The 26,533-nt window shown below is 44.3% G+C and overlaps 1 protein-coding gene across 4 annotated transcripts in view; it reads left to right on the top strand.

Annotated features, from left to right (window-relative positions):
* SH3GLB2 (SH3 domain containing GRB2 like, endophilin B2) overlaps positions 1 to 26,533 on the top strand; it is a 53,720-nt gene that overhangs the window by 12,884 nt on the left and 14,303 nt on the right. For 2 of the 4 annotated variants that reach the window (XM_035113033.3, XM_035113034.3), the window contains exons 2-6: positions 11,303 to 11,444; positions 12,430 to 12,558; positions 15,222 to 15,355; positions 16,399 to 16,491; positions 23,842 to 23,904. In XM_035113033.3, coding sequence (XP_034968924.1) covers positions 11,303 to 11,444; positions 12,430 to 12,558; positions 15,222 to 15,355; positions 16,399 to 16,491; positions 23,842 to 23,904 — 561 coding nt within the window. The remainder of the gene's footprint in view (positions 1 to 11,302; positions 11,445 to 12,429; positions 12,559 to 15,221; positions 15,356 to 16,398; positions 16,492 to 23,841; positions 23,905 to 26,533) is intronic. The other 2 variants (XM_035113037.3, XM_035113038.3) reach the window with 1 other exon arrangement.

The following is a 26,533-nucleotide window of genomic DNA, read 5'->3' on the forward strand; positions in this document are numbered from 1 at the left end:
GCCATGGCGCGATTTCTGTTCTCATCCTGAAGCAAAGTTCTTAACCTGAGGTACTATTTCTGGGTCAGCGGAGTCTGTAACCTGAAGTGTCTGTAACCTGAAGTGTCTGTAACCCGAGGTACCACTGTATAGGGATCAGCAAAGAACACTTTACACCCCTTCAGCTATGGTTTGCAGGGGGCTTTGGGGGAAGCCAAGGCTGTTGGTAGGATACTGCTTTAATAATAATAATACTGTATATTACTACTTTAATAATACTGTAGAGTATTACTATTATTTTGAATTATTTTATTTTGTTACGTACAATGATACAAACAGTGGGAGATACAGAAATGAACAATGACTTTCCTGTTTGATATCATATGGCCCCAACTTAAGAAAGAAGATTATGCAGAGTAGAGAAATGGTTATTGCAGGGAGATAAAAACAATGCCACAAGTAATAAGATAATGATCCCACAGAAGCACAGCAGAGCAGTCAGTGATAAGTCCTGGACAACATAGAATCACAGAAAAATTAAGTTGGAAAGGACCCTGAGGGTCATCTCGTCCAACCCACTGCAATGCAGGAATCGAATCCGGATAAAATCATACTTGAATGAATTACCACCATTTAGCTGCATAGTCTATAGCAGGGGTGGCCAACTTCCAAGAGACTGTGATCTACTCACAGAGATAAAAACTGGCAGTGATCTACCCGCTTTTTGTGGGTTCAGGTCAAAGTTGTTGAGTGTTTTTAGGAAGGAAAGCCCTGTTTTGGGGGGGTTCACGTAAAAGTTGTTGAACTTCTTTAGGGAAGAGAAAAGCGACATTGAGCTTTTTTTTAATAGGAAGGAAAGCCCTGTTTTGGGTGGTTCAGGTCATTTTAGGGGTGCAGGGCAAAGATGTTGAGCTTTTTTTTAAGGGAAGCCAAAGTTTTTTAGCTTCTTGGGGGGAGCCACTGATCTACCGGTGATCTACCACAGATGTCCAGTGATCTACCGGTAGATCACAATCTACCCATTGGACATGCCTGGTCTATAGGTTTGGCTTTACCTCTGGAAACTCGTAAAGAATGAGTGAGTTTTTCTGACATTGAAGTAAATAAGGTACTAAGGTTAAAAAGCCAAGTTAGTCCTCCATCCCTGGGCATTGCATTGTCAAAGAGTTTAATTTATCCGCTCTACTTTGAAATCCTGAATAGCAAATCCTAAGTAATTTATGGTGCTAGAGGAAAATTTGCCAAGAGCGGGGGAAAGCTGCCAATGGTAGGCGATTTTAAAAATGAAAACACAGAGAGACAGTGAGAACAGAGGAGCAGCACCTTCTAGTGGTAGGAGGGAAAACAATGCAGGAGACAAACCCCTGGAGGAATGTGACACAACAAAACAAGGCTTCCTGGATCCGTGCTTTGGCTCTGGAGCGGCAAAATCAATTCCATGCCCTCACCTTGGACACTGATTCTCAGCCGGAGGAGCAAGAACAGCAGCTGCAGACCTCAGACCACACCAAGGTGGCAGTGGAAGGTACAGCGCACATAACGATTCCTCACACTCCCCAGAGAAGGAAGAGACGTCTGGTGGTGGCAAGTGACTCCCTACGGAGGGGGACAGAGGCAGCAGTGTGGGGAGGAATGGCTCATGGTTTCAGTTGTCTCTACACAAATGCACAGAGAATGGGAAGCAAGCAAGAAGAACTTGAACTCAAATACAGGATGTCAAATATGACCCAGTAGGCATTACTGGAACCGGGTGGGATGAAACTCATGACCCAACTCAAGAAATACTTGCTAAAATGTATAAAAATAGATCATCTATACCTTCCATCTATATGTTGGAGATCCCCTTCATGGATCACTGCCTTGTCGTGGCGAAGGGGCTTAAATAACTTAGAGAAGTTATGTTTTGACCAAACGTGATCCACCTGGAGAAGGAATTGGCAAGCCACTCCAGTATCCCTGCCAAGAAAACTCTATGGACAAAGACAACAGGCATATAAAAGTTATGACGCTGGAAGATGAGCCCCTCAGGTCGGAAGGCGTCCAACATGCTACTGAGGAAGAGCGGAGGACAAGTACAAGTAGATTCAGAGCTGATGAAGCGGCTGGGCCAAAGCCGAAAGGTCGCTCAGTTGCGGATATGCCTGGAAGCGAAAGGAAAGTCCGATGCTGTAAAGAAAAATATTCAATAGGAACCTGGAATGTAAGAACCATGAACAATGGTAAGCTGGATGTGGTGAAAAATGAGATGGCAAGAATAAATATTGACATCCTGGGCATCAGTGAACTAAAATGGAAGGGAATGGGTGAATTCAGCTCGGGTGACTATCATATCTACTACTGTGGGCAAGAATCCCGTAAAAGAAATGGAGTGGCCCTCATAGTCAACAAAAGAGTGGCAAAAGCTGTAATGGGATGCAATCTCAAAAATGACAGAATGATCTCGATACGAATCCAAGGCAGACCTTTTAACATCACAGTAATCCAAGTTCATGCACCAACTACCGGTGCTGAAGAAAGTGAAATTGACCAGTTCTATGAAGACTTACAACACCTTCTAGAAATGACACCAAAGAAGGATGTTCTTCTCATTACAGGGGATTGGAATGCTAAAGTAGGGAATAAAGAGATAAAAGGAACAACTGGCAAGTTTGGCCTTGGAGTTCAAAATGAAGCAGGGCAAAGGCTAATAGAGTTCTGTCAAGAGAACAAGCTGGTCATCACAAACAATCTTTTCCAACAACACAAGAGACGACTCTACACATGGATATCACCAAATGGGCAGCATCGAAATCAGATTGATTATATTCTCTGCAGCCAAAGATGGAGAAGCTCTATACAGTCAGCAAAAACAAGACCTGGAGCTGACTGTAACTCAGATCATCAGCTTCTTATAGCAAAATTCCAGCTTAAACTGAAGAAAGTAGGAAAAACCACTGGGCCAGTAAGATACAATCTAAATCAAATCCCTTATGAATACACAGTGGAAGTGAGGAACAGGTTTAAGGATTTAGATTTGGTGGACAGAATGCCTGAAGAACTATGGATGGAGGCTCGTAACATTATACAGGAGGCAGCAACGAAAACCATCCCAAGGAAAAGGAAATGCAAGAAAGCAAAATGGCTGTCCAACGAGGCCTTACAAATAGCGGAGGAGAGGAGGCAAGCAAAATGCAAGGGAGATAGGGAAAGATACAGGAAACTGAATGCAGATTTCCAAAAAAATAGCAAGGAGAGACAAGAGGGTCTTCTTAAATGAGCAATGCAAAGAAATAGAGGAAAACAATAGAATGGGGAAAACCAGAGATCTGTTCAAGAAAATTGGAGATATGAAAGGAACATTTCGTACAAAGATTACCATAATAAAGGACAAAAGTGGTAAGGACCTAACAGAAGCAGAAGACATCAAGAAGAGGTGGCAAGAATACACAGAGGAATTATACCAGAAAGATACCACAGTGATCCATGCGATGGTCACCTCTAGGCTTGATTATTGTAATTCGCTCTACGCGGGGCTGCCCTTGAAACTGACCCAGAAACTCCAGCGGGTGCAGAATGCCGCGGCGAGGCTCCTTACGGGGTCCCGGCTGCGGGATCATATTCATCCAGTGCTTTACCAACTGCACTGGCTCCCGGTGGAGTACAGGATCAGGTTCAAGGTGCTGGTTTTGACCTTTAAAGCCTTATGCGGCTTAGGACCCTCGTACCTACGGGACCGCCTCTCCCGGTATGATCCACAGAGGACATTACGGTCCACAAATAATAACATATTGGAGATCCCGAGTCACAAGGTGGCTAGGCTGGCCTCGACCAGGACCAGGGCCTTCTCAGTACTGGCCCCGACCTGGTGGAACGCTCTGTCCCAGGAGACTAGGGCCCTGCGGGATTTGTCATCTTTTCGTAGGGCCTGCAAGACAGAGCTGTTTCGTTTGGCCTTCGGACTGACGCAGTCTGACCCCACGGTTACCCTCCCCTAAGGTTTTATTTATAATGGTTTTATTTTATTCGTAGATTTTTAATTTTAAAATTGAATTTTAACATTGTATTATTCTGTTGTTTTAACTGAATTGTTTCTTTTATATTTGTGTTGATATTATTTGTTGTTAGCCGCCCTGAGCCCGGTCTTGACTGGGAAGGGCGGGGTATAAATAAAAATTATTATTATTATTATTATTATTATTATTATTATTATTATTATTATATGGAGGTCTCGTACACCTCAGGTAGTGTGGTTGCTGACCTTGAGCCAGACATCTTGGAGAGTGAAGTCAAATAGGCCTTAGAAAGCATTGCTAATAACAAGGCCAGTGGAAGTGATGATATTCCAGCTGAACTATTTAAAATTTTAAAGATGATGCTGTTACGGTGCTACACCCAATATGCCAGCAAGTGTGGAAAACTCAGCAATGGCCAGAGGATTGGAGAAGATCAGTCTACATCCCAATTCCAAAGAAGGGCCAAAGAATGCTCCAACTACCGCACAATTGCGCTCATTTCACACGCTAGCAAGGTTATGCTTAAAATTCTACAAGGCAGGCTTAGGCAGTATGTGAACCGAAAACTCCCAGAAGTGCAAGCTGGATTTCGAAGGGGCAGAGGAACCAGAGACCAAATAGCAAACATGCGCTGGATTATGGAGAAAGCTAGAGAGTTCCAGAAAAACGTCCACTTCTGCTTCATTGACTATGCAAAAGCCTTTGACTGTGTCGACCACAGAAAACTATGGCAAGTTCTTAAAGAAATGGGAGTGCCTGATCACCTCATCTGTCTCCTGAGAAATCTCTATGTGGGACAAGAAGCTACAGTTAGAACTGGATATGGAACAACTGATTGGTTCAAAATTGGGAAAGGAGTATGACAAGGTTGTATATTGTCTCCCTGCTTATTTAACTTATATGCAGAATTCATCATGCGAAAGGCTGGACTAGATGAATCCCAAGCAGGAATTAAGATTGCCGGAAGAAATATCAACAACCTCAGATATGCAGATGACACAACCTTGATGGCAGAAAGTGAGGAAGAATTAAAGAACCTTTTAATGAGGGTGAAAGAGGAGAGCGCAAAATATGGTCTGAAGCTCAACATCAAAAAAACCAAGATCATGGCCACTGGTCCCATCACCTCCTGGCAAATAGAAGGGGAAGAAATGGAGGCAGTGAGAGATTTTACTTTCTTGGGCTCCTTGATCACTGCAGATGGTGACAGCAGTCACGAAATTAAAAGACGCCTGCTTCTTGGGAGAAAAGCAATGACAAACCTAGACAGCATCTTAAAAAGCAGAGACATCACCTTGCCTACAAAGGTCCGTATAGTTAAAGCTATGGTTTTCCCAGTAGTGATGTATGGAAGTGAGAGCTGGACCATAAAGAAGGCTGATCGCCGAAGAATTGATGCTTTTGAATTATGGTGCTGGAGGAGACTCTTGAGAGTCCCATGGACTGCAAGAAGATCAAACCTATCCATTCTGAAGGAAATCAGCCCTGAGTGCTCACTGGAAGGACAGATCCTGAAGCTGAGGCTCCAATACTTTGGCCACCTCATGAGAAGAGAAGAATCCTTGGAAAAGACCCTGATGTTGGGGAAGATTGAGGGCACTAGGAGAAGGGGATGACAGAGGACGAGATGGTTGGACAGTGTTCTTGAAACATGAGCTTGACCAAACTGCAGGAGGCAGTGCAAGACAGGAGTGCCTGGCGTGCTATGGTCCATGGGGTCACGAAGAGTCGGGCACGACTAAACGACTAAATAACAACAACAATGTTGGAGATATAACAGAGAAATTGGGTCTTATCTGCATATGTGTGGAATTGTACAGACATCTGTGTATTTTGGAATAATGTATATGAGGAACTTAAAAAAAACTATTTAAATTTACATTTAAAAAGGCCAGAAATATTCCTATTAAGTATACTGCCAAAAGAAATAGGGAAATCGAAAGGAACATTGTTCATGTACGGGATAACAGCGGCCAGAATTTTAGTAGCAAGAAACTGGAAAAATACAACAATATCTAATATGGCAGATTGGCAAACCCTAATGGTGCCGTAGAATATCTGCAGCTAGCAAAGACGACAGGAAGGATCAGAGGCCAAACAAAACAAATAGTCTATAAGGAATGGAGAATTTTTAAAGAATACTTTAAAAACCATGGTATAAAAGGAAACCTCCTGGTGGAACTAGACTGACCCTTGTATTGTATAAAAAGTAACTGACCAATTCACAGGGATGTAAAAAGAGACTATACAAGAAATATGCAACTGTGTGGTATAAGGGAATTAATAGATAAAGTACAGTGAGACTAATTGGAAGTCCTTTTTAACTCCCCCCGCCCCCAAACAAGATTTATAATTATTTGTGTTGTCAGGTGTATAAACGATGTTTGTTATACTATTATTGTTTTTTCTTTCTTTCTATACTTAAATGTATTTATTTTAAAATAATAAAGACATTAAATGGAAAAATAACAGCAACTCATGACTGGAATGTAGAAACTGAGAGGTACAACTTGCTCAAAAGAAATAGATCAAGCAGGAAGGGAAGAGAAGTAGCATTTTTTGTAAAGGATGTGTACACTTGTGAAGAGATCCATGATCTGGAGCATGGAAGGCAGACTGAATGTGGGTGTAGGAGAGGGAAACAACCGTGACTGCGGATGTCTGCTATAGACCACCAAGCCAGATTGAAGACTTGGATGATGGCTTCCTAGAGCAGATTACCAAACATTCACAAAGGAGAAATATAGTAGTCATGGTCGGAGACTTCAATTGTCCTGATATCAGCTGGGACTTAAACTGCCAAGAATGTAAGGGCCAACCAATTCCTTCATTGCCCCACTGACAATTTCATTTCCTGGAAGGTCAAAGAAGCAACAAGGGGGCCATCTGTATTGGACCTGGTCCTCACCAAGAGAGAGAAATTGATCAACAAAGTGGAAGTACTAGGAAGCTTGGGAGGAAGTGATCATGTCTTTCATTATCTACTGGCAAGGGGAAACAATGTCCTGTAATTGGACATGAACTCTGGCCTTGAAGAAGGCTGGTTTCCAGAAGCTTAAGGAACTACTGGGTGTAGTCCCATGGTCAGAAATATTCAAAGAGAATGGAATCAAAGATGGATGGGAGTTGTTGTTCTTCCACGTCTTTATAAATGACTTGGATGAAAGAATTGAGGGGATGTTCATCAAATTTGCAGATGACACCACACTGGGAGGGGTAGTTATTGTCACAGAAGACAGAATCGGGATTCAGGATGACCTTAACAGATTGGAAAACTGGGACCAAACTGAGGACTCAGCTAGGCTGGCAAAGAAAAAGTGATTTATATGCGTTGTATGTGCAATATAACATTGTGCCACCAGATGGTGACACGGAGTCCCGTTTTTCTCTACCTATTTTCCCTGTTTAAATTTACACTGCTTAAACCTGAAATGCTTCTTTGATGTGTCCAGATCCAGCCTAACAAAATGAATTTCAATAGGGACCAGCTGCAGCAGTTTAAGATGTGGGATGCCTGGATTGCCAGTAGTACGGGTGAAAGAGATCAAGGGGTCTTAGTAGACCACAAGCTTCACATGAGTCAACAGTGTGATGTATTAGGGGAAGAAGAAAAAAAAGCTAATGCCATTCTAGGCTGCATCAGCAAATCAAAGAAAGTCATAGTACTGCTCTAATCTACACTTGGAAAGACCCTAGTCCATCATACAAACCTGCCTGGGTTCCGAGATCTTCAAGGGACGCCCTGCTCTTGAACCCACTACCCTCCCAGGCACACATGGTGGGCACACAGGAGAAGGCTCCTTCCCTGGAGAAGCTAAACAAGCTCCTTCCTTGCTGTCCTTCTGTTAGCAGGTGAAGACCTCCTCGTTCCAACAGGCTTTGGGGAATTAACTGGCTTTTTGGAAAGGGCCAGTGCTGTTATGTATTTATTGTAATTATCTGTATATTTTAATAGAGGTGTGTGTGTGTGTGTGTGTGTGTGTGTAAAATTCAAATTAGTGTTTAATTGCTTTTTAATGATTGTTTCCTATGTGTTTAGTTTTTTCTATTTTATCTGTAAGCTGCCTTGAGTACCTTTCCAGCAGGAAAAGGTGGGATGTAATAACAATAGTCATATCACCACCCTGCAAACAAACTGGAATGGATTCAAAACCAGACATATAATCTAAATTTCAATCAAGCTTTCTGCAGACAAATCAGGACGCATGTTGAATAAATAAGTTGCTGGAGGGAACCCCCCAGTCTGCAAAAAAAAAAAAAGGGTTTAACTTTGAGGTTACCGTAACAGTAAGTCTTTGTGCCAGAGGCAATGGACCACTCTCCATTGTTGCTCCCCTTCTGTGCCAGTTGGCCAGGGAATGAAACAATGCACGCATTTCTTGTTGAGCGGCCGATTCTCCTCCCCATCTCCAGGCTGAGGAAACTCTACTCCAACATGAAATATTGATTTCCTGGGCTGCAGCTCGACTCCCCTCGCCAATGTGGGCGAGAGGCTCCCTGCAAAAACGCCAGCCTACATTATTCATTGCCGGCATAAATGCGACCCTGCCTTCCTGGGACTGAAAACAAGGCCAGTTACTTTTACTCCTCTTGGCCCAAAGACTGAAAGAGGAAGATGGGGGGTAGGGAGGCTTAGTTGCTGCCAACTTTGCACTTACTCCTATGTGTTGGATCCCAGGAAGGAATGTGTGTCTTAGAGCAGGAAATTAAGGTCATAGAATCATAGGATTGGAAGGGACCCAAAGGGTCATTTAGTACAATTTCCTGCCATGTGGAACTCACAGCTAAAGAATCCCAGATGGCCATCGATTAAAATCCTCCAAGGGAGAGTTCACCGCCTCCCGAGGAGACCATTCCACTGTTGAACAGCTCTTACTGCCAGATAGTTCTTCCTGATGTTTAATCAGAATCTCCTTTCTTGTAACTTGAATTGCTTTGAGTCCTACCCTCCAGAGCAGGAGAAAACAAACTTGTTCCCTCTTCATATGTGACAGCCTTTGAGATACTTGAAAATGGTTATCATATCTCCTCTCAAGTCTTCTCTTTTCCAGGCTAAACAGACCCAGCTCCTTCAACCGTTCCTCATAAGGTTTGGTTTCTAGACCCTTCATCATTTGGTCACCCTCCTCTACGTACACACATTCCAGCTTGTCAGTATCCTTAAACTGAGGTCACCCCAACTGGACACAGTTATCTAGGCGTGGTCTGACCAAGGAAGAAAAGGAAATAATAACTTCCCTTGACCAGAACACCAAACATCTATTGAATATGCCAAGAATGGCATTAGCATTTATTTATTTTTTGCTGTTTTTCATTCAAAAGCCCCTGCCTACTCATGGTATGGAATGGGAAATTTTCCAGCTCAAAATCTTCTGTAAACCACCCATTGCTGCACACCCCTGATGCTATACAGTCGGTGTATTGCAACTAAATCAGTTCTACTCAGAGAAAACCCATTGAAATTCATGCATCTAAGTGAGTGATGCCCATCAATTTCAGTGGGTCTGCCTTGGGTGTTTTGGTTCCATTTTGCTTATTACACTTCCCTGTTTTTGAGCTGAAAGTGCTGAAACATACTTTCTCCCCACCCCCCAAGAAAAAAATACCCACTTTTGTTTGGGAGGCTTTTCCTGCATTGTTTGCTCCCCCCCCCAGTCGACTTTACAATGCAATTGTTGCTGCTGCTGCAGTTGAGAGGGCTTTGTAGCACTTGCTGAAAATACTCTCTCTCCATAAGCAAATCCTTGCCTGGAATGTGCTGAGCCTGTGTGTACCCATTTACTATTTAAAAAAATGGTTTGGGTGTTGATATGTCGTCCTGAAAAGCAGGTGTGGGGAACCTTGTGCCCCACAGATGTTGCTAGAATCTCGTGATAGGTTTAGGGAAAGACCCATTGCCTGAAATCCTGAAAAGAACAGCTGCCAATCATTGTGGACAATATGGAGCTAAATGGATAAGTGTTCTGATTCAGTGGAAGGCAGCTTCCATTGTCCCTCTCTGCATTTATTTCCCATTATTCCTATAAAAAGGAACATATTGCTTTGCTACCCAAATCTATCAGGCTACAGACAATTAGCATATGTAGCCTGAAGACTGTGGCTGAGTCATAATTTGAGTCAGACCTGCTTCTGCTAGGATTTGTACAACTGCTGCAAATGTGGCCAGTTTTGCAGCAAGAGCCACACACACAAAAATATATATACCAGTAAAGTCTGTATGTTGCCAGAGTTTTAAAATAAAACTGGGAAGACCCATACCGTAGTTCAGTGACAGAGCATCTGCTTTGCATGTAGAAGGTCCCAAGTTCAATCCCCAGCAGCATCTCCAGGTGGGACTGGGAAGACAGATCCCCTGCCTGAAACCCTAGAGGGCTGCTGCCAGCCAGTGTAGACAATACTGAGCTAGATGGACCAGTGGTCTGACTCTGGATAAGGCAGCTTCTTACGTTCTTATTTCAAATCAGTCATTTCTTCAGAACATTGAGGACTGGAATCTTACTTAACTTTTTAAGGGCTACAGCTCAGTGGCAGAGCACATGCTTTGCATGCAGAAGGTCCCAGGTTCAATCGCTACTGACATTTCCAGTTAGGGCTGACAATGGAAAACCTGAAGCACAGCTGCTGGTCAGTGTAGGCAATACTGAGCTAGATGGACCAGTAGTCTGGTTTGATATACGGCAGCTTCCTGTGTTCCTGAAATATGGAAGGCAAAGTAGGAACAGTTGCTGCTGTCTAAGTAATACCTTGAGAGCTCCCACCATTTACGATCTGTGGCTTTTCAAAAACCTTCTCTGGTTCCATTATAATGAGGCATCATGAAGCTGAGCAATGAGCTCTGCTGGAGATCTCAAGAAAGAACTGGCAATGTGCCCTATAATATTTTTGCCTCTCCATCCCCTCAGCAAAGCAACTAGCAGGCTGTATTCTTCTGCAAATATTTGGCACGTAGGTTGCAGCCTAGAATTTCTGTTGCACCCATCATGCAGAGTTCTGAGTTGTGGTTCTAGACTGCACCACTTCCTAGAAGGGTGGACTTTAGAATCATAGAATCAAAGAGTTGGAACAGACCTTGGGGGTCATCTAGTCCAACCCCCTGCAATGCAGGAATATGCAGCTGTTTTCAGCACCACACTCTAACTAACTGAGCTATCCAGGCTTTTTTTTAAAGCAAAAGAAGAAGCATTCTGTGTTGCACAATGTTCAATGTGCTTAAAGGCACGCTAACCCCTACACCATACTAGCTCTGATACATTAGTCCCGTCCCACCCCCCAATATCATTTAGGGCAAATTAAAATATTTCAATTTTTGTCTCTCTCACCCCCCCCTGCAGTTCACAGAGGAGAAGTTTGGCCAGGCCGAGAAGACAGAGTTGGATGCCCACTTTGAAAACCTCATGGCCCGAGCAGACTGCACCAAGAACTGGACAGAGAAAATCTTACGTCAAACTGAAGTCCTCTTGCAGCCAAACCCTAGTAAGCACCTCTTTAGGTTTTGGAGAAATTGATCTATTGGGTGTCACGGGTGGGGGGCCCCCTTGGCTCTGTCAGGATCTGGCATGGTTTGGCAGCCCCGGATATAAGAAGAGGAGGAAGAAGGAGCACACGATGTGGGGCCTGGAAGGTTGGCATCTAGGGATGGAGAGAGGAGGTCCTCTCCTTGCAATCCTTGTTGTCAAAGAGGAGGAAGCAGTTCTGCCACCTCTCTCCACCACCCTGTGCAGAGCCCCTTTCATATTTGCCGCTAGCCCCAAATATTGTTGTGTTTTCCTTAAAGCATTTCTTAACCACACCTCATCAAGTAGATTGCAAGGCAGCAATCCGTGCAGCATGTAAAAGCCATTTCAAGTAACACAGAACCATAATGGACGATGGCAAGATTTAAAAACACAGAAAGCTTACAAACTGCATTGTGGTTCTGTTTTTTGTTTCATAAAGTAAAAACAGCAAGAAATCATCCAAATTGGCTAAACAAATAGGAGGGTCTCCAACCCACTTCCAAAAAGCTTGTAAAGTCTACAAGCCAGCCTTTCGAGGGTGGGGGGCATTCCAAAGTCGGACACTGTCATAGAGACACTTTTCATTGTACAGTCATACCTCATGTTGCGTCCGCTTCATGTTGTGTCTTTTCGCACTACGTCCCGTGGCAACCTGGAAGTACCGGAACAGGTTACTTCCAAGTTTTGCCGCTTGTGCATGCGCAGAAGTGCTAAATCGCGCTTCGTACATGTGCAGAAACAGTTGCGGACATTTCATGTTACAGACGGGGCTCCGGAACGGATCTCGTCCGTAACATGAGGTACCACTGTACAATTAAAGAATCAATCTAAAAACGTTGGCCATCCCTATTGAAGTGCCTGTGTCACTGGCTCTGCAGGCTTGACTTCTCCCCAGAGATACAATATCTTTTCCCAAAATGCTTTCAGGACCTAACACAATCTCTTTTTTCCCCACCCACCAGGTGCCAGAGTTGAAGAGTTCCTTTATGAGAAGCTGGACCGGAAGGTGCCCTCTCGGGTCACCAATGGGGAGCTCCTGGCTCAGTATATGATTGAGGCAGCCAATGACTTTGGCCCCAATTCCCCTTATGGTGAGTTTTGTGGACCTACACATAGCTTTTTTGAGAAGATGAGGGTTGGTGAGTCTCTCGTCAAGCCTCACCGCCATTGTATCTTCAGGGATGTGCAGAGGACTTGCATGTGGAGGTTGGTGGTTGCTGTGAAAAAATGGCTGGCTAAACAAGCCCATACTAAGTCTTTGCACTGTCACTACTTCTGCCCATAAAGGAAATGAGGCAAAGCTATTGTTGGTAGTCTCTAACTCTCCAGCAGGCCGTCAGCCAAAATGGCCAGAAGTCAGGCACAATAGGAGTGGCAGACTCCTCAAATGTGGGTGGCCTTTTCCTGGTCAAGGGCCACATCCTGTGACAGAGAAGGCAAGTTTTGGGTTCCCTACATCCCTTTTGCTCATCTGAAGAGTTCTGCTTCCACAAAAATCAATAAACATCCTTTCGTCGCAGCCAGAACCTCCTGAAATTTGTACTCTCGGACGATCAGGCACGAATTTGCCTGTTCTCTCTGCTCTGGTGCTCCTCAATTTGATTATGTTGGGTTCTTGCAAAATCCATTACAGCCCCGAGGCTCAAGTTAATGATCTCGGTCTCCTGTAATTGCATGGTGATCACACCCACACCCAAACACAGGAGACTCCAAGCAACTCCCTTTAGCCCATCCAAATGAAAATGGCTGTAATCTGGGAGTGCTGCAATATTGCTTGGGGATGTAACCTCATTGTTCGGCCTGTAATCACTGGTCCCCCTTCACATTATTGCGACTCGGCCAAAAGTCAGTCTAACTGAAATAACTCTGCAGTCTCCTCCTGACTAACCCTTGCCTTAGTTTCCTGTCTTCCTGTTACTCAGGCTAAAGCAGGGGTGTGACTCCCTGCCTGACTCCTGCCCTTTTCTTCTTTAAGAAATGTATTATTGATGTAAATCAAACGAATCAATACAATAAAAACAAACAGAAGTGCAAAAAAGCAGTGCACTATATCTGGGAGCGACAAAACATTAGGTTGGTAAAGTACTTAAGACCACCAGGAAAGCCAAAATTTACATTGTACTGTGGCGATGGAATCCTGGGCATCCTCATTTCTTGTTTATAAGATATAATCCCATCAAACAGCATAGGATATTTTTCAGGATTCTCCATGCCTTTATACACATAATTTACGAGTGTGTTCCCCCCCCCCCAGCAAGTATTAAACTCTGCATTTTTTTTATTCCAAACTGAAAGTTGTAAGTCCTGCAAAGTTTTTCCATATGGGGACCATTGAGCTTCTGGCAACTGCCAGTTTCCATGTCAAGAGTTCCTGAGAGTTGAAACCTTTCAGTTTATCAACCCATAGATTTAGTAAGCAAAGCTGTGGTGCAGTTGGAATGGGATGTTTGAGTATTTTGGTCATTTCTTGGCAAGCCATTGTCTAGAACTGGAATACTTGTGGGCAGCCTCATCATAGATGGAGAAAGGTTCCTTTCCCCCCACAATCTCTCCAAAAGCTATGAGGACATTGTGACATAGAGGCAATTTGCGCTGGTATGTAGCGCCACCCGCATAGGATTTTTATGGAATATTCTCACATGAGCTCAGGCAGACCTGTATGGTTTGGGTTACTACAGCGTGTATACCATTTAGAATATTTTATTTAAATGACTGGGAGACTACATGACCAGAAGGAAGAGACGGTGGAAGAGGATTGGGAAAAAATTTAAATATATTTGAAAAAATATTGTAATATTTAGATAAAAATTTCCTTAGTGAAGATAATATAGGCTATGAGCGTTAAAATTAAGATTTTAGAGTAGAGTTAGTAAATGTATAATTTAAATAATTGGTAAATAGATAAAGGAATAATTCAATTAAGATTGGGTTTTTAGATGATGGGGAATAAACTGCTAAAGATGTTTTATAATGAAATTCAGAAAGAAGGGAACGAGGGAAGTCAGTTGATGATGTGAATGAAAATAAGGTTTATATAAGAAATGTTTTTATATGTTTTTGTTCTGAGTTTGGTTTTTGTTATTAGTTTGTATTGTTGTATTTTGTTCCTTTGTTGTTTGTTGTTTTTTATAAAATGAATAAATATTATTATTATTTTTTAAAGAATATTTTATTTGCATGTTGCAGGTCTTTCTTCCATATACTGTAAGTTTAAAGCTGGTGTAAATATCTACCAATTCTGCACATGTAAAGGGACCCCTTACCATTAGGTCCAGTCGTAACCGACTCTAGGGTTGCGGCGCTCATCTTGCTTGATTGGCCGAGGGAGCCGGTGTACAGCTTCCAGGTCATGTGGCCAGCATGACAAAGCTGCTTCTGGCAAACCAGAGCAGTGCACGGAAACGGCGTTTACCTTCCCGCCAGAGCGATACCTATTTATCTACTTGCACTTTGAGGTGCTTTCGAACTGCTAGGTTGGCAGGAGCTGGGACCAAGCAACAGGAGCTCACCCCGTCGCGGGGATTCGAACCGCCGACCTTCTGATTGGCAATCCCTAAAGCTGGTGTAAATATCTACTAATTCTGCAAATGTACCCAACACCAAACCTTTTTTTGTACTTTTTACCTTGAGCTAATAAAATTGCCCTGAACCACCATTGTCACCTCTTGCCTGCGTAGAGGTGGAGTTGGCCTGACGCAGGTGAAGACCTTGCCCAGGTCAGCTGCCTGAAGTCCCTTTGTCTTCTCTCTCGCAGGGAAGACCCTCATCAAAGTTGGTGAAACAGAGCGGCGCTTGGGCGGAGTAGAGAGGGACTTCATCCACTCTGCCTCCATCAACTTCCTCAGCCCTCTGCGCAATTTCCTGGAGGGTGACTGGAGAACTATTTCGGTAAGTGGCGGGGGGCTCAGAGCACCTGTTTTGCATGGAGAAGGTCCCAAGTTCGGCCCCCAAGGGCATCTCCAAGTAGGGCTGAGGAATGTCCCCTGCCTGGCACCCTGGAGGGCCACTGCCAATCAGGGTGGACAATACTGAGCTAGGTGGACCAATGGTCTTGTTCAGTATAAATTAGTCTCCTGTGTTCCTGTTTAATTCAGTCCGCTCTTCAGAACTCTGAGGACTAGAATTTTTATGCTCAGACATAGGTCTGTAGCTTCTTACTTAGGGGAAGGGCTGCCTAAATCCTGGAAAGCCTCTGCAAATAAGTTAAGGCAATATTAAGCTAGGTCCTGACTCAGTAGAAGACAGCTTCCTATGAAAAGGCCAGTTTTGTGGCAGAGCGAGAGAGGAGTTGACTCCTGAGACATTTTCAAAGAGATGAGAGGGGGTTAATTAATGTCTAGGAGGAATTAAATAAATGCTCTGATACTTTCCGACCAATAAATAAGTAGTGTTAGACTGGCATCTGTGCCACAGGTGGTAGTCCGTCCACCGATGGAAATCAATGGCCCTAACTTAGTCATGTTCATTCATTTCATTGGCTCTACTCTGGGTAAAACTTGGCCAAATACCACCTCAGTCAGTTCAAAACACGTACATGCTCCCCCCCCCAAAAAAAAGAATCCTGGGAATTGTAGTTTAAAAAAAACTGGGAATTGTAGCTCTCGGGGGGGGGGGAGCTACACAGGAGGGAGGAGATAGAGGGGGAAAGGGGGGAGAAGGAAAGCATGGAGCGTAGGCCCTTTCCTCCGGTTCCGGAATTACGCAGGAGAAAAAGGGGAAGGAGGTTCACTGTCCCGAGACTCTTATGTTGGAGGAAGTCACGCGGAGGAGCAGTGCCGGATTCTGCATCGGAATGAGCAGACATGTTTTCCACACCTGTCTCACTGTAAATAGAGTGCACCAATAAAACATTGTTGAAAGACAAGCATGTGGAGCGCCGTTACTCTGGAGTAGTCTCAACAACCCCTGACACTTCCCTTCTACCTTCCCAGAAGGAGAGACGGATCCTGCAAAACCGCCGTCTAGACCTGGATGCGTGCAAAGCGAGGCTGAAGAAAGCAAAGGCTGCAGAGGCCAAAGCAGCGGTAATGCTCCTCTCTTCTCCTCCCCACTTACTTCCTTGTTGGCAATCCTCTTGTGTGTTTTGTCCTCCCTCTTACCCTCCCACTTAGCCTTTTTACTCATGCCTGCATGTGACAAGATTCCAACATGTGCTCTGCTACTCCACCCCCCTCTGGTGGGCCTGAATCTCTTCTGAACTGCATGCAGTGCATCGCCTAGGGAGGGGAGGAAGGGCTAGGATGTCTGAACTCTCCTCTCTCCTTCCCTGACCCACCACCACCACCACCACCACCTACCTGCAAGCCGGAGTGAGTAATAGAACATTTTTCAGCAGGTTGACACAGAAGGTGCCTGTTGGTAATCTCCAGTGGCAGAGAGTTCCACAGGGCTGGGTCGATGACGTTAAAGGCTCAGTTTCTCATTGTTGTCAGACGAGCCTCACCAACTGAAGTGGCCCCTGAGGCACCCTGGACATAAGTGGTTCATTAATACAAGGTCCTTGAACATGGCTCATTGGTGAGAGGGCAGCCACTTTTTAACTCAACCAATTACCCCTGCCCTATCTAATGTGTCTGCATTTGGCATTTGCTATGGGATTCTGCATCTAAAGTCATACGTGCCTAGGCAGTCCTTCAGATAGCCCAGTCCTTTAAGTGGGAGGTGATGGGATCTAGGTTTCAGCACCAAGTGTGGCCTGGGGTGCGAATTAAGGTAGTTGAACTCTTACTTTCCTCCAGGAGGAGGCAGATTCCTGCAGAACAGCTGGAATGGAGTTGTTGGGGGATGTTTGCACCTCATCTCCACACCCTGCATTAAAAATTGGCAAGTCTGCCATTTTTTGGTACATAGAGCAGGCCAGGCAAGCAACGGAGAGATTGAATGTCACATACAGCCCCTTAATTGATCACTGTCATTGTTGGAAAGGCTTGACCCCAATTTTGGGGGAAGCAGTGCTCATTCGTAGGACTTAAACTCTTGACCACCTTTAATGCATCTGAGTTTTATGTTACATATTAGCTGACGGGGGAAAGGGCCCAGTCGGGATGCAGTATCACAAGGAGGCTGTGCTCAGTTCTTCCAGCCCCTACTGGTTGTAGGAAAGAAGCTGTTGGCCGTGGTACCAATCGCCAGTTCTCTCCTGCAAGAGTCAGAAGCTGGAGAGGAGGGGAGGGGAGATTTTAGCCAGGGCTGTGTGTTGCACAGAGGAAAACCTTCAACTAATGTGGGGACCTGTGGCCCTCCTGGTGGGCTGAACTCCAAATCCCATCAGCGCCCAACCAGCATAGCCAGTAGTCAGGGATGATGGGAGTTGTAGTCCAACAATATTGGGCGGCGGGGGCACAGGTGTTTTAACAAAAATCAAAACCGACCCAGACATCTATAAATGCAACAATGCGTTTAACGTGATGTTGCTTCTTTATTCCACCCTGCCCATTCTGTTATGACCAAACTTCAGATATCCGACTGTCTGAATCCACATAGGTTGTCAAGAAACATTAGCTTACTAGGTTGCCAAATACACAAGTTGGCCCTAGTGCTTCTGGTTCTTAGGGTTGCCTGCTTACTAAAAACCATGATGACACGAGCCGTTTTTTGCAATAAAAAACCCCCGCCCAGGTTCCTTTTTATACCTCCCCCCACACACCTCTGGCTCTCCAGATGTTGGGACTCCTGACTCCCACCAGGTTAGCCAGAATGGCCAATACTCAGGAACAGTGGGAGTTGTAGTACAACAATGTCTGGAGGGCCAAGGTTTCCTGCTCCCCACCTTCCTGCTAACTGAGTGCCTGTTACAGGGTGAGGCCACATCCTAGCCAACCTCTCTGATAACAGCACATTTTGTCAAAAGCCTCGTCCTGTTTTTTCTAGGGAACTTAAAAAAATTAAAAAGCTGCCAGGGATTGGGAGGTTAACACTGAAACTGAATTGAGTATGGCGCATAATAAAGTGGTTGCAGCTGCCACCTGAGTAGGGAAAACGATTGTGTGAACTTGCCTTTTTTGCTGGAACTGAAAAGTGTTTGGTTTGAAGCACCAGCTTCTCCTGCGTTCCAACCCCACTCCACCCTCTCTCTGGGGCTTGCCTGCCATTATCCCTCCCCTGTATCCCTCCTCGGTCCCCAGCCCTTCAATAGGAGAAGCCTGAAAGAAACACACCTCCATCCCACCTTCTCTTAAATCCATTCGCCCACAGCCAGGGGAGGGTGGATCTGACCCATTTCAGCTGGGAGGAGTGAATCTTTCAATGGGGGGTGCTGTCAGTTTCTGCTTGTCTCTGATTCCTGATATTTCCAGTCTTAAATCCAGTTCTCCACTTTTCCACATCAATTTGGTAATATATATACAGTATATATTTTAAAGTCTTCGTGAAAATTCAGCAGCATGAAATTTTCATGCAAATTTCTCTTTTGCATATTTTCTCCTCTTATAACACCACCTTTGTATGCTGCATTTCACTAATACATGCATTTATCTGCACACTCTTGACCTCAGTAAATGGATTTTTGTACATGTTACTAGGCTGGAGAATTGAATTGCAAAATTTGGATAATTTTTTAAGGCTGGGTGTGTTTCAGTTTGCACACTGTTTTGGAAAGTGCAGATTTGGTAACATTCTCCTTAAAATGTGAACTGAATCTCCCTTCTCTCCATCTGTATCCATAGCATAGCTGCCAAGTTTTCCCTTTTCTCACGAGGAAGCCTATTCAGCATAAGGGAATTTCCCTTAAAAAAAGGGATAACTTGGCAGCTATGATCCACAGCCCACCATCCCTCCCCACTGCAGAATTGCAAACCTTCTCCCTATCTCTGACTTCCTTATCCACTCATAGAGCTGATTTTGCCATCCAAAGCAAATTTCTTTCCTGTTCTCCTGAGTTGACTCTTTCCCTGTCTGTTAGTTTCTTTCCCCTCCTAACTTCTGAATCTCTTGCCTTTTGTGTTGCTGATGTTTTTGTCCACTAACCTCTCTGTTCTGTCTTTTTTTTTTATTCTGTGATTTTGCTCAGTGTGAGGGAGATGTGAGTATTATATTGTGTTTATGGTGCTGTGACGTTTTGACCTGAAATGCTTCTTATTGTCCCACTTCCATCCAGAAATCTTTTTTTTTTAAGAGAGTCCCCTTTGCCCAGCGGGGATTCGCCCTGGAGAATCTACTTGAAATGTGTGTGTGTGTGTGTGTGTGTGTGTGTGTGTGTGAGAGAGAGAGAGAGAGAGAGAGAGAGAGAGAGAGAGAGAGAGAGAGAGAGAGACCTGCCTGCGGCAGAAACAGCCGACTGGCTGATTTCATCCACAGAGCCTACAATCATTTCCAAAGCCTTTTTGTAAGTGTTTGCTCAAGAGGCAGAGTTTTGGGGTGGGGAGAGGAGAATGGTAGTCAGGGTGGTGTGTGTACCTGTTGCAATACAGGTTTGTTTTTTTAAGCTGCAAAATTTGACTTTCATTTTAAAGTCAAGTTACTAGTCCTTAATGGGTGCAAAGATACTTTGGGGGGGGATGCATTTTTCCTGGGTTGATATTTCTGTTTCAGTACCTTCCCACTTTGCTTGCTTTGCACAAATTAGGCATCATGCATGTTTGCATAATCTGGGCAGATCACAGAACTTCAGTGCAGAATTATTATTATTATTATTATTATTATTATTATTATTATTATTTATTATTAAAAAGGTACACACAACCCTGGTGTGGTTAAAGAATGTGTGGATTGTATGTATGATTTATCATGGGAACTACAAGATTATGGTTCTCCAGCTATAAATAATGGGCTGGATAATGGAGGATCAGGGCTCAGTCTTGAAAAGGGTATGACCATTTTGGAAAATGCCTGCAGTGCTGCGCTGTCTGACTGCATTTTGAGCTACCAAACTCAGCCTTTTTCTTCCTAATCCAGGTGTGGGGAACCTTGGCCCTCAGATGTTACCCAACTACAATTCCCATCATCCCAGGCCATTGGCCTTGCTTGCTGAGACTGATGGGAACTGTAGTTCCACAACACCTGGGGGGGGGACACAGGTTCAAGACACCTGCCCTAATCCTTGCAGCACAGTATTAAGGGGGATACATTCTCAGGCTTCTCACACTGCCTCTTGATCACTGCTTGCATATGGTGGCTATTGGCATGCAAAGAGGCTTGCCTCTTCCACAGCTCCTATTTTGCTGGCATGAAGTGGCTTGCCTCTTCTGCGGTTTCCTTTTTTGTTTGTTTTGCCAGAATGGTCATTGTGGGTATCTCGGCTAGACTGCATCCTTGAGCCACAAGACTTGGAGAGGCTCTCAGAACCAAATATCAATATATACATATATATATATAATGTGCAGTCAAAAAAGAAAAAGCATGGGCATGACCTCAGATTCCTGCTTTTGACAATGGGCTCCCTTTCTCCTTCTGCCACTTCCCTGTCTCAGAAATGAGGGTTAAGGTGTTCCAGACATCCTGTTCAAGAACATCTTGCTAGATTGATTATTGCTGCATCTAAACCTTACCTGAATTTGGGCCCTAAGGGTGGTCACCTTCCTTTTCCTATAAAACTGGTATTTTATTTTTGGCATTCTTGCTGAGGATTGTATATATATACAATTCACAGATTTGGGTGTGGGTGTTCCTGGGCAAAGGTCAGAACTTGAGTGCTAGGTTTGGCACCCAAGAAGCAAGTTTTTCGTCACTATTGCTTTGAAGGCACTGGTTTGAGAGTGTTTGGTGAAAACTAAGGAGGGTTTTTTGGGAGAAAAGAACTGCTTTGCTTATCCACCTATATCAGCGGGGGAAATATTGTGCAAATTTGATAAATATTGCTGGGGGGTTTCCTATGAGTTTATAATTTTATGCAAGTCACAGTATACTGACTCCCCTTGGCTGTAGAAATTTATGTATATATTGATGCAAAACTTATAAAATGATAGCTATTTGTACACAGCCTTGCCCACTAAACATTTCTGCTCTGCAGATTAAGCATATCTCATTGATTTAAAAAGTTACTCTTAAATCAGGGTTGAGTTAGTTGTGTCTGCTTAATTAAATACAGTATATGTTGCCTTTTTGTGGTTGGAAGAATTGGTTGGGATAGGGGTTACATTGTGCTTTGTCATCTTCCCTGGCTAAGTGTTTTAAAAGTAAATGGGTGCTTCACGGCTGCAGTTGGGTCAGAAGTCTTTGTGAGGGGCTGCCAGCTGTTTGCACTGGCTTTTAAACTGAACCTGGTTGTATTCCATACAACTGAATAAATGAGGAAGCGTCTGCAGCAGAGGAGTCAAGACTTGGGGCTGTCCAGAATGCTGCCTTTGCAGTGGCAAATGTGCTCCCACAAAATACCCTGTCAGGTTTAATGACACAGTAAGGGCAAAGCAATTTCACACATACTTTTCTGTGTGTTTGTGTGTCTGTCACTCCCCTTCCACACTCCAAATGCTCTCTCACAAACTCTCCATCCAGCACCGAGTTTTTTGATCTGGACAAAACAACCCTTGCTTCTAGAGGCTCATTCACATGAACTGTGATAGTAGGATTCCTTATTCTGAAGTTGCAGGCTACTCTTCAAACACCCTTTAAGATGTCTCTGCTGTGGCCCACAGCAAATAGGAGCAGTTAGCTGACAAGGGGCTAAACCTCTCCTCTTTGCCCACTGCAGTCCTGATGATGGTGTTGGTCCCTTGCTGCTTTAAAGGAGCTCATGAGAAGGCCTCTCCAGAATGAAACACCACCACCACACCATTTCTGTCTAGAGGTTTATGCTTTCTGCCACCTGGTCACCAAAATGCCTTTCCTTAGTCCAGCTGCAGGCGCTTTGGGGTTCAGCTAATTATCTTGCCCCTTTCTGCCTGGCTCTGGCCCAGTTTGGGAGCAGAACAGACTCTGATTGCCCCGATGGATGACAAAAGCCCTGGATGTGCCTGGGACAGATGTTGCACCTATGCTCACCCCACCAGCTGGTCTTGCTCTGCCCCTGTTCCTTTCAGAAGGACTTTCACCAGGCAAAAAACGGGCAGCATGTTTCCAACAGAGGGCAGCCCAATCCTTTGAGGAGCCCACCCAACACAGGGTTGAAGGCAACTGGTCTAACTTATCTGCCCCTAGCACTTGAATTCAGTGGTGTACTATCGCAGCTAATATCCACTGACAGATCTATTCTCCATTAATTCACACCTAATTTCTATCTTAGGCCATCACTGGGAACTTTCTGGAAGGTTGGGGGTGCAGCAGCCAGATACTACCTGTAATTGACAGGTGGATAAATTGGACAGTTTCAGTTTCTTGTTTCCCCCTTGATCTTAAATTCAGTTTGCTTCATTTCCACATCAGTTATTATTATTATTATTATTATTATTATTATTAAAATAATAATTGCATATTTTGTATGCAGTTTTGCCTGATGTAAAATATTTGGCAAGCATCATTTTGATAGCCATCTTCAGATATCTGAAGTGCTGTCACATAGCAGCTTGTTTTCTGCTGCTCCAGGGGGTGGGCCCCAAAGCAACGGAATCAAGTGACTTTCTGAGAGTAAGAGCCATTCAGCAGTGGAACTGGCACCACGGGGAGGTGATGGACTCTCCTTTGTTGGAGGCTTTTAAACAGAGGTTGGATGACCACCTGCCAGGGATTCTTTAGATTCTTGCATTGCAGGAGGGGGGTTGGACTAGATGACCCTTGGGGTTCCCTTCCAACTGTATGATTCTGTGAATTTTCCCTAAAAAGAATACTTTTGGGGAGGGGTATATTGCTGTTTTTCCTTATATGCACATTTTTGGGTTTTTTTGTTCGTTTGTTTTTTGTTTGCTTGCTTTGGTTGGAGAACTACATCATGAAATGCAGAGAATTTTAAGGACAGCCGCATTTATTTTATTTTGGAAAAACGCAAGTTCACATTGAAGTGTGAACTGAGCAAATTTCAGAGGGTGGGATTAATCTCTAGCAGCTGGAATCTTTGGGGAAGGAGGTACCAAGTCAAAAGGTAGGCCTGATTGAGTGGAGTCCCCATTGGTCCAGCTATAGTTAGAGGAGCTTGCTAGAACGTAAGAAAAGCCCTGGATCTGGATGAGGCCGAAGGAGTCCCATCTGGTCCAGCATCCTGCTCTCACAGTGGCCACCCAGGTGCCCCCAAGGGAAAGCCACAAGCAAGACAAGAGTGCACAAGAGCACTCCCACCCCCCACCCCCCGTAGTTTCCAGCAGCTCGTATTTTTCAGAAGTATTTCTGCTTCCAACTGTTCCCCTGGAGGCCCTCCCTCTCGCAACACAAGCTGCAAGGAAGCCTCTAATGCTTCTTACAGGAAATACCTGTCCCTCTAGTTCCCCCCTCCCCACCCAGAAAAAAAGAAAGCCTTCCATTCACCCTTCTGCATGATCTATACGTGAAATTCTATTCCCCCTCCGTAGGCTGTGCCTGACTTTAACGAGACTAGACCACGTAATTACATTCTCTCCGCCAGCGCATCAGCGGTAAGATCAACTCTCTCCCTCATCTCTTAGACAGTTTGTGCTTTAACCTCTTTTTATTGCTCTCCCTCCTCCCCTTTTCCTTTCCCTTTATCATCCTGGAGCAAGCCTTTTACTGCTGGTTTTCAACATTTTAACATAATGGTAGCTCTCCAGGACTGTGTGCAGAGCTTTGTAGGCAGAGGAACTTGAGTTCTGTTGATCCATAGGCTGAGCAGCTTATTACATTATTATTTGCAGTTTATACTTTATTGTTTATTTTCTGTTTAACAAAATTCGTACACCGTTTGATTGTTTTGTTTTTACAAATCTCCCAGCGGTTTACAAAGAAAAAGTTATTGATAAACCATTAAAGTCAGGAGTTGCTAAATAAACCACGTGCAGCCTGCAAAAACAACAACAACCCACCGTTCTAAGATGGTTCCTGTCCTCTTAGGCTCACAAGCTAAGAAGAGACACAACACACAAGGAAACAGGAACTGGAGGGAGGAGGAAAAAGCAAACTGTAGCAGAAGCTCTATAAGGTTACAGTTCTTAAAGTTAATAGAGATATTATTGGCATTATAGATAAAGAGCAGTCCTCCACAGATCAGAACTAGGAACAGAGGAGGGGGTAACAACATCCAGGGTGGCAGGATAGAGAAGCATTCTTAGGAAACTAGTGATTGCCATGACTCTGCCAAGGTGCTTCCTCTATATATTTTCCTTCCAGTCCAGTGCCAAGCATGGGATGCTTTTTCTGGGCAGCTTCATAGCCAAGTGGGGGATTTGAACCCTGGTCTCCAGGTCCTAGTCCTCATTTAATCTCCACAACAACCCTATGGCGTAGGCCTGGCTGAGAAAAGGGGGCGGGGGTGAATGTCCCGAGGTCCCTATCAGTGAACTTCATGGCCAAGTTGGGTACTTGAACCCTGGTCACCCAGCCCGGCACTCTAACCACTATGCCACACTTCTCCAGGAATAGCAGAGGCAAGATTGGCAGCAACGAACACTGGTTTGTCTTGGGCTCAGCCGTTCCAGGCACACTGTGCTACATCTCTCATCAGCCCCCAGCATCACATGGATATGCCAGATGGATCTGATGGGAGCTGTAGTTCAAAACATCTGCCAGGAGGTCCACCAGGTTGATGAAGGCAACTTCTCTGCTCACCACCCCTCCTTCAAATTCCCTTCAATGGGCGGAAATATTGCTTTCTGCTGGACAAGAGCAGGCAAACAAAAGCCCGCCCTCTCTCCCCTGTATCCCATTGTCTTGTTACCAAGTGCATTTGCACGAGCTGTTGTTCCTCCTTCCCTATTGCACGATCTTTTTGCACTGTCTCGTTAAAATGTTGAAAACTCTGTGTGTGCCTTGCGCTGTCACCTTTGGAGGGTCTCTGGTAGAGCCACACTGATGCCCTCCTAAGGCTTGGGACTAGCCAAAAATGGAAGACTTAAATGGCTTAACACCACCACCACCCCTGACTCACGGCAGGGGGTTGGACTAGTTGACCCTTTGGGTGTCTTCCAACTCTACATTTCTATGAATTAGGTTAAAATGGGCCTTCTCCTGCTGGGAAGGAGCTTCTCTGTGTATAGCATACAGAATAGCTGCTGGAAGTCAAAGAGGGACGGCATCAGTGCTGGCTTTACAAGGGATCCTCTCTGGACCCTCCTCAGGTAGCAAATGCTAGTATTTGCATGTGGTGGTGGAGATGTCTAAACTCTAAAGCATTACTGTGGCCCCCGCTCCAGTAATTCCACATGTCTTTTTCCAGAGAGGTATTTGCAGCCAAACTGGCAGCCTTCAGACTTGTGATGAGGCAGAGAAGAAGTTGCTTTCTCAATTTTAAAAGGGTGGGAAACTTCTGGATTCTGGCCAGGAATCCAGAGGAAGATTAAAAATATTTATTATTTGCTTATTAATTCAGGAGTGTTTATAAACCACTTGTTTTCTTTGGGAAAATATATAAGCGGTGTTTGCAGTATAACAATGCGTTTGGAAGGAAGGAAGAATGCCTTCTATAAAGGCATTTATAGAAGGAAGAATGCCTTCTATAAAACATTCATACAAAAGCATATGAAAACCAGGAGTTTGAGGGATTCAGGCAAATTGGTTAGATCTTTTTCCATGGGCTGCAACAACTATCTTGAGCAGGCAGCACTCTGGGTTACTAACTGGGTATGGGGGATGGTAGTAGCATACAGTACAAGTGGGCATCCCTTCAAGAGGGGAAAGGCTGTATAGCTCAGTGTTAAGAGCCTCCCTACATGCAGAAGGTCAAAGGTTCAATTCCCAGCAGTGTCCTCAGGTAAGGCTGGGAAAGACTGGTCTGAAATCTCTGAGAGCCACTGCCAGTCTGTGTGGACAATACTGAGCTAGATGTACTCAGTGATCTGATTCAGTATATCAAAACAAAATAAAAAAATCGTTCCAGTAGCACCTTAGAGACCAACTAAGTTTGTCATAGGTACAAGCTTTCGTGTGCACTGGAAGGATTTTTTTTTTTTGACTACATCAGACCAACACTGCTACCTACCTGATTCAGTATATGTTCCTTTTTTCCAAAAAAAGAAGAAGAAAGAAATCCAGCCCTTTATTTGGAACATGAGTTACTAGAATTTTGCCTTATTGTTTTAAGGCAAAGCCAAG

This window comes from Zootoca vivipara, chromosome Z2 (assembly GCF_965207765.1).
Source record: "Zootoca vivipara chromosome Z2, rZooViv2.hap1.1, whole genome shotgun sequence".
Taxonomy (NCBI): domain Eukaryota; kingdom Metazoa; phylum Chordata; class Lepidosauria; order Squamata; family Lacertidae; genus Zootoca; species Zootoca vivipara.